This window comes from Canis aureus, chromosome 6, assembly GCF_053574225.1.
Source record: "Canis aureus isolate CA01 chromosome 6, VMU_Caureus_v.1.0, whole genome shotgun sequence".
NCBI classification, from domain to species: domain Eukaryota; kingdom Metazoa; phylum Chordata; class Mammalia; order Carnivora; family Canidae; genus Canis; species Canis aureus.
In genome coordinates this window covers 47,936,999-47,949,395 of record NC_135616.1, presented here as the reverse complement: position 1 = coordinate 47,949,395, position 12,397 = coordinate 47,936,999, and the positions used below count along the sequence as shown (strand labels likewise).

The 12,397-nt window shown below is 35.9% G+C and overlaps 1 protein-coding gene across 5 annotated transcripts in view; it reads left to right on the top strand.

Annotated features, from left to right (window-relative positions):
* WDR64 (WD repeat domain 64) overlaps positions 1-12,397 on the top strand; it is a 144,115-nt gene that overhangs the window by 119,803 nt on the left and 11,915 nt on the right. For 4 of the 5 annotated variants that reach the window (XR_013381834.1, XM_077901479.1, XM_077901477.1 and 1 more), the window contains 4 exons: positions 348-487; positions 1,993-2,098; positions 7,471-7,529; positions 10,906-11,015. Coding sequence is in view for 4 of the 5 variants with exons in the window: in XM_077901479.1 (XP_077757605.1) it covers positions 348-487; positions 1,993-2,098; positions 7,471-7,529; positions 10,906-11,015 (415 nt within the window). In the remaining variant the exon portion in view is untranslated. Of the gene's footprint in view, positions 1-347; positions 488-1,992; positions 2,099-7,470; positions 7,530-10,905; positions 11,016-11,822; positions 11,947-12,397 lie in introns of all 5 variants that reach the window. The other variant, XM_077901480.1, reaches the window with a different exon arrangement.

Below are 12,397 nucleotides of genomic sequence, written 5' to 3'. Positions count from 1 at the left end.
TCTTAGTCTTCAACCCGTTTTCCTAAAATTTACTCTGGATTCATAAGCCATTTTGGATATGTAAGATTTACACGGGACGTATATTGAGTTTTGGCTGTTGTGTACAGGGCAGAGGCTTTTGTAATAGGATAAAAAATAAACTTCTTAGGTTCTCTAGTGAGCCAAGATTCTATTTGTTAATTCCTTTTTGTTCTGTGCCCCAAGTGAAGTTCTCTGGGGTTGAAAAACACGTTCTAGGGAAAAGAATGTGTTGTTTTGCTATTTTCCTACCTGCTTCCTCTTTTATGTTCTATAAAATTTGGAATTCCAAGTATTGTAAACATAGTAGCTCATTAACTTTTCCTTAGGTGAGAAAACTGATGTCACAGCAGAAAAGCAACAGCCAGTGGACGAAAAACATCCTGGAGGCACCAATCTAATTGATGCTCAGCCCCCTATTATTGTTACTGCTCATGAGGATGGACATCTTCGCTTGTGGACTATGGAGGTGATGGGGCCTATTGTTTACCTGGAGCAGCAGAGAATGAGAAAGATAAAAAGTCTTACTGAATGAATCCTAGCCTTCTAAGGTTCCAGAAAGCATCCAATTCTAGTATTTTTCAACCTTATAGACAAATTGCTGGCTTTGCAGCCTGCTCCCTGAAAGTGCTACTCAAACTTTACCATAGACCATTTTGTAACTCAAGAGGTCAAAACCACTAAGTTAACTATTTTAAATCTTTCTTTTCTTTTCCTTTCTTTTTAAAGATTTTATTTTTAAGTAATCTTTATATCCAACATGGGGTTCAAACTTATAACCCCAAGATCAGGAGTGATCCTGACCCCAAGATCACATGTTCTGTGGACTGAGGTAGCCAGGTACCCCTAATCTTTCCTTTCTTTATATTGAGCTATGATTACATGCCACTAAATATTTCACTGGATATGTAAATATCATTAGAGGATATTAATGATGTACTATAGTAAAGAATATAAGAACACTCAAATATTGAATATCTATAAAATTTTATTTATCCAAAGTATTGGAAGAAGCTATTACATTGTATTCTGTGTCCTTAAACATTTTACAATGAAAAAATAACCAGAAAATTTTAAATGACTTGGAGCAGAGGGTGGTGGAGTTTAAAATTGAGAAAACAGACATGATGGAAGAAAGAATCTTGAGTAGACTTGGTGACAATGAAATCGTTGAAAGAGGCAAATGGGAAATCCAGGAAAGAACAACAATTTCATATGGCAGATAGTGAGACCCAAGATCACAGAACTGGATAAAACTTCCAAGTTTATCAGTAGCTCTTAGCTTATCAGTGGGGAACTCTTGGTTTGAAAATGTGAACTATTAACAACTTTCCCTGAGTGTATCTTGGTATTGGAGCAATGTCTAAGTAAAAGAGAGAAAATAGAAGAAAGATTGTATTCAAGTAAATCTCAGGAAATGAGCAGCAGACGCAAATTATTTCTTCTGAAGCATGGATATTTATTCTCTAAGCAAGGCAGTGCCTATGATAGTCCTTCCTGGTGCTGACTTTTCCTAAGCACTAAAACAATCTGCTGAATTTGAATCTCTTACAATCTCCTTATTTTGCACCAATATTCAGCAGATATTTCTGAAAAGGCAAATGCAATAACATTACTGTTTGAAACAAGTGAAGTACACTTAAACCTGAAAAGAATGTTTGTTTAGAAGGAGAACATGCACCTGGAAAAGAGGTCTGAGGAAGTTCACAGAAGCGGTCGTGGGAAGTGCACAAACAATCCCCAAGTACAGCAATGGTCTATAATAATGAGTCTAGTTGCTCTTAATTAATAGTTGCTACATCTTTATGAATAGTTAATTTCAAGGAAATAAGTCCCTACAGATAGGTTCAATTTGTTTGTATTACAAAGAAGAGAATCATGTTCCAGGAGTAGAGATAATTCTTAGATGGAATATTTATAAAGTTGAACTCCAAAATTAGTATTTTATAGGATTTATTATAATACTCTATTCAGGGAAAACTACTGAAAAATATGCTGCCTTTCACAAAACATTCAGCCATTTCTCTGACGTCGCTGTATACTGATTCGTGTACCAGGATACTTCTGACTGGCAATGTGGGTAAGTCACACTTAGGTAGTCAGCCACAAGTAGCCCCACAACCTACATGACATAAAGATAGATGTAGGACAATACATGACATTTATTGAGACAAAAGAATGAGAAGGATGCTTAAGCATGAGAGAGTGTTATGAATAGCTTGCTGAATAAATAGAACAATGAATGAATGTCATGAGAACCTATTCCATTCCTAGCTCCTTATTTAAAGCAAGACATGCTATTTTTTCCACCTTTAAATGGGGTTACAGGAATACCTATTCCCTCATCTTACATATTGGGAAGAATGTAAAGTTTTTATTTTTAATCTTGAAAGAGTTATGTTGCAGTAATCTTCATTATTAAAGGGAGTAATGGCATTAATTAGAAAGGATTATTTGTTCTCACTAAGGGACTTTTATATTGATTGCTATAACTCATACAGTTGTCCTTTCATGCAACAGAATTCTCTTTTTTGTTTTTTGGGGTTTTTTTTTAAAGATTTTATTTACTTGAGAGAGAGAGAGAGAAAGGAGAGCAGATATGAGGGGAGGGACAGAGGGAGAGGGAAAGAATGTCCCAAGCAGAATCCCTACTGAGTGCAGAGCCCTACAGGGGAGCTCAATCTCACCACCCTGAGATCAGACCTGAGCCAAAACCAAGAGCTGGGAGCTCAATTGACTGCACCATCCCAGTGCCCCTGGCCTCCCCTCACTTTTGATATCCTAGAGTGGTATGTTTGTTACAACTGATGAATCTACAGTGACACATCATTATCATCCAAAGTGCATAGTTCACACTAGGGTTCACTCTTGGAGTTGCATATTCTATGGGTTTTGCCAAACGTCTGATGATGTACATCCACCATTGCCATACCATATAGAATAGTTTCAATAAAAATCCCCTGTGTCCTGACTATTCTTCCCTTCCTCCTCCTAACTTCTGGCATACATTGATCTTTTTATTGTCTTCCCAGTTTTGCTTGTTATAGAACATCATATTGGAAATCATATGGTATCTAGCCTTTTCAGACTTCTTACTTAGAGGTACTTATTTAAGTTTCTTCCATGTCTCTTCATGGCTTGATATCTCATTTCTTTTTAGCACTGAATAAGATGCCATTGTCTGGATGAACCACAGTTTATTTATCCATTCACCTACTGAAGGACATCTTGGTTGCTTCTAAGTCTTGGAAATAATAAATAAAGCTGCTAGAAACATCTGTGTGTGTGTGTGTGTGTGTGTGTGTGTGTGTGTGTGTTTCTGTGGAAAAAAGTTTTCAGTGCCTTTGGGTAAACACCAAGGGGCACAATGCTGAATCATATAGTAAGAATATGTTTATTTCTGTGAGAAACTGCCAAACTGTCTTCTGAAACAGCTGTGCCACTTGGCATTCCCACCAGTAATGAATGAGAGTTCCTATTGCTCCACATCCTCATCAGCATTTGGTATTCTTGATGTGTTGGATTTGGGCCATTTTAAAAGGCTTGTAATGGTATCTCCTTGTAGTTTTAACTTGCACTTCTTTAATGACATATAATGTGGAATATCTTTTCATATACTTTTTGACATATGTATATTTTCCTGGTGAGTTATCTGTTCTGATCTTTTGCCCACTTTTAAAATCAGGTTGTTTATTTTCTTATTGTTGACTTTTAAGATTTCTGGGTATATTTAAGGTAAGAGTACTTTATCAGATATGCCTTTCACAAATATTTTCTCCCAGGCTGTGGCTTGTCTTCCAGTTCTCTTGACAGTGTCTTTTGCAGAGCAGAACTTTCAAATTTTTTAAAGCTTTTTTATTTATTGAGAGAGGGCATGAGAGGTGGGGAAGGGGGTGGGAAGGGAAGACAGAGAGAGAGAGAGAGAGAGAGAGAGAATCTCCAGCAGACTCTGGGGAAAGTGAGGAGACTGACGAGGGGTTTGATCCCAGGACCCTGAGAACATGACCTGAGCCAAAATCACGAGTCAGATGCTTAACCCAATGAGCCACCCAAGTGCCCCTGAAAGTTTTCAGTTTTAACTAAGTCCAGTTTATCAATGGTTTTCTTCATGTATTTTGACTGTGGTATTGTATCTGAGAAGTCATTGCCAAATCTAAGGTCATTTAGAGTTTTCTTCTAGTTGTATGATTTTGCAGGTTACACTTAGAGTTGTTTTGAGCTGGTTTGTGTGTGTGTGTGTGTGCACGTGTAGGAAATGTGTAAGGTTTGTATCTAAATTGGGAGTTTTTAATCATGAATTAGTGTTGAATTTTATTAACTGCTTTTCCTGCATCTATTGATGTGATCATGTGATTTTTCTTCTTTAGTTTATTGGTGTGATGAATTACATTAGTTAATTTTTAAATGTTGGCCATAGTGTATAATTCATTTTTTTTTGAGAGAGAGAGAGAGAGAGATAGTGTGTAAGTGGGGGAAGGGGTGTGGAGCAGAGGGAGAGAGAGAGAATCTCAAGCAGGCTCCATGCTCAGTGCAAAGCCCCAACTCAGGACTCGATCCCAGGATCATAACCTGATGCTTAATTGACTGAGCCACCCAGTCACCCTTATAGTGTATAATTTTTTTAATACCTCTTGGATTCAATTTGCTAGTATTTTGTTGGGAGCTTTTGCATCTATGCTCATAAGAGCTATTGGTTTATAATTTTCATATAATAACTTGGTCTGGTCTTGATAGTAGAGTGTTCTGGCCTCATTGTCTAAGTTAGGAAGTATTCCCTTTCTCTTCTATATTCTGAAAGAGTTTGTAGAGAATTGTTAAGATTTCTTCCTTAAATATGTGCTGAAATCATCATTAAACCCATTTTGACCTAATGGTTTCTGTTTAAGATGATTTGGATTAATTTGCTCTTTTTTACCTAGTCTTAACCTGGAAGTTTAGATTATAGACCTTTCTTTTTTTCTAACATGTGCATATAAATTGCCCTGTAAGCAGTGCTTCTGCTGCTTCCCTCAAATTTTAATGTCATATTTTCATTTTTATTCAGTTCAAAATATTTAGAGATTTCTCTTGAGATTTTTTCCTATGATCTATTATTTAGAAGTATGTTGCTTCATCTCTACTTATTCTGAGATTTACCTTCTTTCTTTCTCTTACTGATTTCCAATTCATCCCATTGTAGTTTGAAGGCCCTCACTGTATGATTTCTATTATTTCAAATTTGTTAAGGTATAGTTTATTGCCCAGAATGTGGTCTATCTTGGTGAATGTTCCAGGAGAGCTTGAGATTAATGAGTGTTTTGCTGTTTTTTGATGCAGTGGCCTATAGATATCAATTATATCTAGTTGACTGGTGGTGTTTTTGAGTTCAGTTATGTTCTTACTGATTTTCTGCTTGCTGGATCTGTCCATTTCTCATAGAACGGTGCTGAAGTTTCCAACTATAAAGGTACATTATCTATTTCTTCTTGGAGTTCTGTCAGTTTTCATCCCACATACCTTGACGCTGTAATGTTAGGCATGTAATGTTTGTTTCTTTTTTTAAAGATTTTATTTATTTATTCATGAGAGACACACAGAGAGAGAGAGAGAGAGGCAGAGACACAGGGCAGAGGGAGAAGTAGGCTCCATGCAGGGAGCCCGATGTGGGACTCCAGGATCAGGCCCTGGGCTGAAGGCAGCGCTAAACTCCTGAGCCACCCGGGCTGCCCTGATGTTAGGCATGTAATGTTAAGGATCATTGTCTTCTTGGAGAATTAACCTCTTTATTGTGATGCAATGCCCCTAGTCATCCCTAATAATTTCTCTTACTCTGAAGTCTTCTCTGTTTGAAGCATAGCTGGTCTTACTTTCTTTTGGATAACATTAACATGGTAAATCTTTCTCTATCCCTTTGCTTTTAATCTATACGTGTCCTCACATATAAAGTGGATTTCTTGTAGGCAACATATAATTGGGTATTGTTTTTTAATTCATTCTGATGATGTAAGTCTAAGTGGTTTTACTTAGATTGTTGACATAAAGTGATTATTGATATAGTTACATTAATGCCTACCATATTTCTTACTATTTTCTGTTATCCTTGTTCTTAGTTTTGTCTTTCACTTTTTCTGCCTTTGTGGTTTTAAGTGAACATTTTATATCATCCCACTTTCTCTTAGCATATCTTTTCTTAGCATATCAATTATACATCTTTTAAAAATTTTTGAGTGTTTTCTCTAGAGTTTGAAATATACATTTACAACTAATTCATGTCAACTTTCAAACACTACACCACCTCAGTGATACTACAAGTACTTTATAATAACAAAGTATTCCTAATTTCTCCCTCCCATCCCTTGTGTCATAGCTGTCATTCATTTCAAATATCCATAAGTTACAATAATCAAATATATTATTGCTATTATTGCTTCAGATAAACTGCTGTTAATTTTTACTTTATCTTCACTTATTCTTTCTATTATGCTTTTCCTCTCTTTATATAAATCTGAATTTCTTACCTATATAATTTTCCTTCTCTTTTAATAACTTCTTCTGATATTTCACTTTTTAAAAAGATTTTATTTATTTGAAATAACACATGTGTAAGAAAGAGAGAGAGCTAGCATGCACATGATTCGGAGGTGCAGAGGGAGAGGGAGAGGCAGACTCCCCACTGAGCAGGGAGCTTTATATGGGCTCAATGCAGGACTCAAACTAGGACCCTGGGATCTTGACCTGAGCCAAAGGCAGACTCTTAACCAACTGAGGCACCCAGGCACCCCAAGAACTTCTTTTAATATTTATTGAAAGGCAGGTCTACTAGCAAAAAATTCCCTCAAGTTTTGTTTGTCTGGGAAAGTCTGTATTTCTCCTTCATTTTCAAAAGACACTTTCACAAGGTACAGAATTCTAGGTGGATGGTTTTTCTCTCAACACTTAAATATTTCATTCCACCGTCTTCTTGCTTGCACAGCTTCTGAGAATTTAGATGTAATTCTTGTGTTGGTCCTTTACAGATAAGGTAATTTTTCCCTCTGGTTTCTTTCAAGATTGTTTTTTTTTTCTTTCTGCATTTTGAATATGCCTAGATATAGTCCCTATTGCATTTTTAAATCTAGCTTTGTAACTATCATTTGGAATGTAGGATGATTATTTCTGTAGCGGTTTGGACTCCATTTGTTAGTGATGTTTTCATTTCTATTTATGTTTCATCTATCCTGACATCTAGAAGAACTTTGACTTTGAGTATCCATGGCAACAATAAGTCATGATGAAGTTGCTATGTATACTCAACAAAACAGAATTCTTACATATAAAAATTGATATGAATTTTTTCTTTCATTTCTGGTTTTTCAGATTCTATTTTATTTACTGTTAAAAGTGCCTAAGTCAAATTAATTTGGTGGTCTGGGTAGTATCTGCTTGGACAATAGGATATCTAACTAAAGATTCCAATGCTTGCATTTTATACAGAAGGACATGTTATCCTTTTCAGTATCAGTTCCTTCCTAGATCCACCTCATGACGAAAAGGTAATTTTAGTTTAGTTTTAGTTTAATTTTAGTTAATTTAAAATTTAGTTAATTTAGTTTTAGTTTAATTCATGAACCAGCATGTATTAATTGATCATTTCTCTGTGCTAGAAATAGAATAAGACAAGACTCCCTTCTCTGGAGTCATATATGATACTATTGAATCTTAAGAGTACTCTTATCTCAGGGCACTAAGAAATGTATAGAACTGTTGAATCATTAATTTGCGCACATGAAACCAGTATAACATTACATGTTAATTATATTTGAAATAAAAAAAAAAGAAAAGAGAAACAAGCTATATGCCAAATAACAATGGTTTACTGGTGAACAGAGAGGATGAGTGAGGGAGTAAGGGAGCCAGCCACTGGGCTGCTTTATAGCGTCTTTCATGTTTCCACATATTTGAGAGAATCTATGTAGAAACCCAGAGCTTCAAAGAGTTCACACATCATCTAGTCCTTCAAGTTTAGATAGCTTCTATATCTTCACAAAAAGAAATTCTATAACTTTTCTTTACAAGTCTAATCTAGTGCCCAGCCACTATGTATAAGTCAAGGGGATAAAAAGTACAGCCTAGGGAATATACTCAACAGCACTGTAATAACTTTGTGTTGTGACAGATGGTAGCTATGCTTATCATGGTGAACATTGTGTAATGTATGGAGTTGTTAAATCAGTATATTGTACACTTGAAACTAACATAACATGGTATGTCAAATATACTTCAATTAAAAAGAAAGAAACTCCTTCTTACAACTAGTCTAAATCCTCCTTGTAATTCAAACTCCTTCTTACAACTAGTCTAAATCCTCCTTGTAATTCAAACATACTTTATGCTCTTTTTAGTGTTAATGCAATGTAAATGTCACCAATTTTATTCATAACCATTTAAACATGCACTTTTTGCATGAATGTGGATATACAAATATAGCTACATATATTATAAAGACTCAACACTAATTAAGGGTTGCAAAAAGGAAGCACTATTTTACCCTAGGTTTATTTCCTTTTAAATTCATATTTCAAATCCAAAAGGCAAATAAGTAGTAATTTTTTTGCTTTTGGATCATAGGTAGTAACATATGTTTACATAGATTAGGATTGGATTCCTCACAGAGTGTCACAGAATGGTTACTGCTTCAAACACTATTTCATTTGATCCACAGAATTTTCTGTTTCCAAGAACCAGTTAGAGTTTTATAATGTTCAGATGTTTAGTTTTAGTATGATTATCTCCACTTTGTCAAAGGAAAATCAGAGACTGGCTTGCCTAGGATCATGCAAACAGTTAGTGACTCAGCTTGGGCCAGAACAGGCTTCTTATCCCCAAACACAGCACTCCTTCTATATAGAACCGTCACTGTCCTCAAATAGAAAACAACGTTCAAACTCACAAGGCACAAAGTTTCACTTACCAACAGCTATAAGTGGCCTATAATCAAGGCATGTTGTGAGAGGAATAAAAGCAAATAACATACTTGAAACATTTAGAGGCAGGAAGTTATGTTTTCTCTGAATTGTGATAATTATCATATTCTATTACTAATTTTAAGACATAGAAATATGACCCAAAGCCTAGTTTTGTAAGTGGAGTTTCCAAAAACTGGCAAACAAGACATTTACATTTAGAGAAAACCTTAAAAACAAAGTTATAAAATAATATTAAATTAGACTTATAGCATTTTTACCAATTTAAAAGCAAGGACTTTAATAAACTTATTTGAGGTTCTTCCATATTCAATCTCATTTCAACCTTTTTTGTATTTGGACAATTTATATTTCTGCTTTGTACATGGCTGCCTATTTATAAATATACAACAGAATCTGATTATAAGATGCCTATTTTTACACTGACACATACCATGAATTAAACCAGGTTTAGTTATAGATTATAACTACAATGAAAACCTATTAAGTCAGTCTATACATCAGATGCTAATCTAGGTTGTTTTTTTTTTTTTTGCAACATTACCATTAAAAAAATGCTCCATATAGTATAGGTATTCTAAGAGATAGGATAGTCAAAACATGTCCATGAAAAGAGAAATCATACATGTGATAGTATACCCATGACTACAAGGAAAAAAGTCTTAGAGCAATGTTTTTCTAAATATAGGCTATAACCATCTTATGGGTTATAAAATCAGTTTAGTGAGTGGTGACCATATTTTCATTGAAAAAAGCAAATGGAGTGGAATGAAATGCAATAGAATAGAATAGGCAATACCAGTGTGCATTGCATAGAGTAAAGTTAAGTATCCTTTTGTGAAGGATACTGAAACTCATTCAGGATGCATGTGTAGGTATTATATCTGTTTATTGGATCATGAAGTACATTGTATTTCTTACTATAGATATGGCCCATGATAGGGAAACCCCTGCCTTAGAGAATCCCATCCCAAGGCAGAGAAAGAACGCTTGGATAATATTCTTGACTAGCTATGAGACAATAAGAAATAGGAGAATGCAGATTTCACTCTGGTTTTCTAAGAACTAGAGGGAACGGAGTCAGAAGGCCAACAAATTTAGGAGGAATTGTGTCTGACCTTTTTTAGAGTCTAAATGAATAGAAGACTCATAGGATAACTCCAAGCTGCCAGAATTCTAGCCACACAAATGCTCTAGGTAGATGACCCAGGAAGACATAGTGCTTGGTCGATGTTAATCAGAGATGGAGAGTGAACATGCTCTAAGGGAATGTTGCTGCAGAGTCAGCTCCCCAGTGGACAACTCTAGTTCACTAGACAGGACAACTCTAGTTCCTGTTTAAGGGCTGAAAACTTGAGAATAAAGCACATCTTGAAAGAACATACCAATCAAGCATCCTGATGCCTTTCAAAGAGAACGAGCTAGGCAGGTTCCTTTTGTCAGTTCCTTGTGGCATATAGTTATCATATATAACCCCACTACCATCACTGCCACCACAAGAAAAAAAGAGAACAAAATACCCAGGGCTATCTCTAGATAAAATTTGAAAACCAGAAGGTTTTCCCAGCCTATTTTTTGGTCCTCACCTTTCATCTCTGCTTCCTCCTGCTCCTGATTCCACTCTGCCTTGACCTCCCCTACAGCCCTTCCCTTTTCTTTCATCTGCTCATTTTGTAATCCTCATTGTTAATCCTCACTTAAATAAGAAATTGCTAAAGACATAAGATCATTCCTCTCCAAAGGATGTGTGCAGGTTAGCAAACACCTAAAAATGAAGTTTGGGTTTGGGAAGCAGAGGTCACAGGGAGAGAGACTTCATCTTGCGCAGATGTCCACACCATTCACTCATAAGCTTGGCTCATTGATGGTTAATGGTTTTGCTCAAGATTGGATTTTGATCAGCATACACTTATTCCACGGGATACACTTTCTTGTTGCTTTCTAGAAACTGAAGCAACTGCTTGCCTGGCGTGCTCATTCTTTAGAAATTATTCAAGTAATCTATATAGAAGACAAACAAGTGGTGCTCACTGCCTCCATTGACGGCTCAGTAAGGTATGGACCTTCATATTGTGAATTTAGGGTTTTGAGCATGAGAAGTAAAATTTTTAAGTTAAGTTTGTTTATGTACCCTAAATACACTCTTGATTGGGTAATTAAAATAGATACATAAACAAACAAAAGGTAGCACACACAAAGAATTTGAAAAGATGGCCACTGGTTTGGAATTCTTTTCCTTGCCCAAGGAGATGAGATGCCCTGCTCATCCATGTTAGAAGTATAACAAGTACTTTAATAGAAGTGTTTTTTTGTGGACTCATTTCAAAAAATTAAGCAAGATGATTATCTCAGAGAGATAGACCCAAACCCAAGGAAGGCCACAGGAGACACAAGATCAGAAGTCACAAAGTCATAGCAAAGTGCAACTTAACTAAGAAAAGTGAAGGCAAGGTAATGTTTTCATGGACAGTGTGATTGATTTTGCAAAGCCTACTTATTTTAATTGCTTGGATAATGCTAAGGATACAAAATGCTGAATGCATATGTATACAAAAAGTAAGGAAATGTCATGACATTCTTTGAGACAAATTGCTGCATGTTAAAATGTCTCAAAATCATGATAATGAATAATCCTCCTGGGAGAATAAAGTCATGTAAGATTGAGAGAGGCAAAGAGACTTCAAAGTGTATGGTAAGTTTAAACATAGTGAATTTAAAAAAGGAAGGAATATTTCACGTTGCATAAAAGATCTTGTGTGAGCCTGAGGCTGGTTTGGATTTTCACTTTGAAAGAAACAGCCCCCAAATTTTAAGTGAAGGACTAACATAATCTGATTTACATTTTTAAAAAATAACATGTAGGGAGTGGATATCAGAGCATCAAAGAGAAAACTGTTTGAAGTCTGTGCTGAATGCAGTGGCCTGGACTAGGGCAGTGGTAACTGTGCTGGAAGTAAATAGTTTGGACCTGAGAACTATCTAGGAGGTAAGATCCAGGAGATGTAAACTGAAAGGGGAGATTATCGATAGATGGCAAGAATACCTCCCAGCATATACAACTCAGTGAACATTTGTACCATTTAGTAAGATAGGAGACACTAAAAGAGGAAAATATTTTGAGTGTGGAAGGGTGAAGGTAAACTTTTAGAAATGTTGAGTTAAAGGTGAGTCCATGGAGGTGAGGACCTCACCAGGGTGAAATAGAGCTCTTCCTCCACCAGAAAGGGAATCTGTTGTTTTATTCATAGGAATAATTAAGGACATGGCATTTCATTATTATAGATGTTTTTCATGACTCTGTCCCTTGGGTCTCTGTTCTAGCTTATTTTCAGCTACCTATTAGCAGAAGTGCTAATTGAACATGGTAGCGCACACACACACACACACACACACGTCATATGTGCACACACTTCTGTTGTTATGAGCATTCTCTGCTC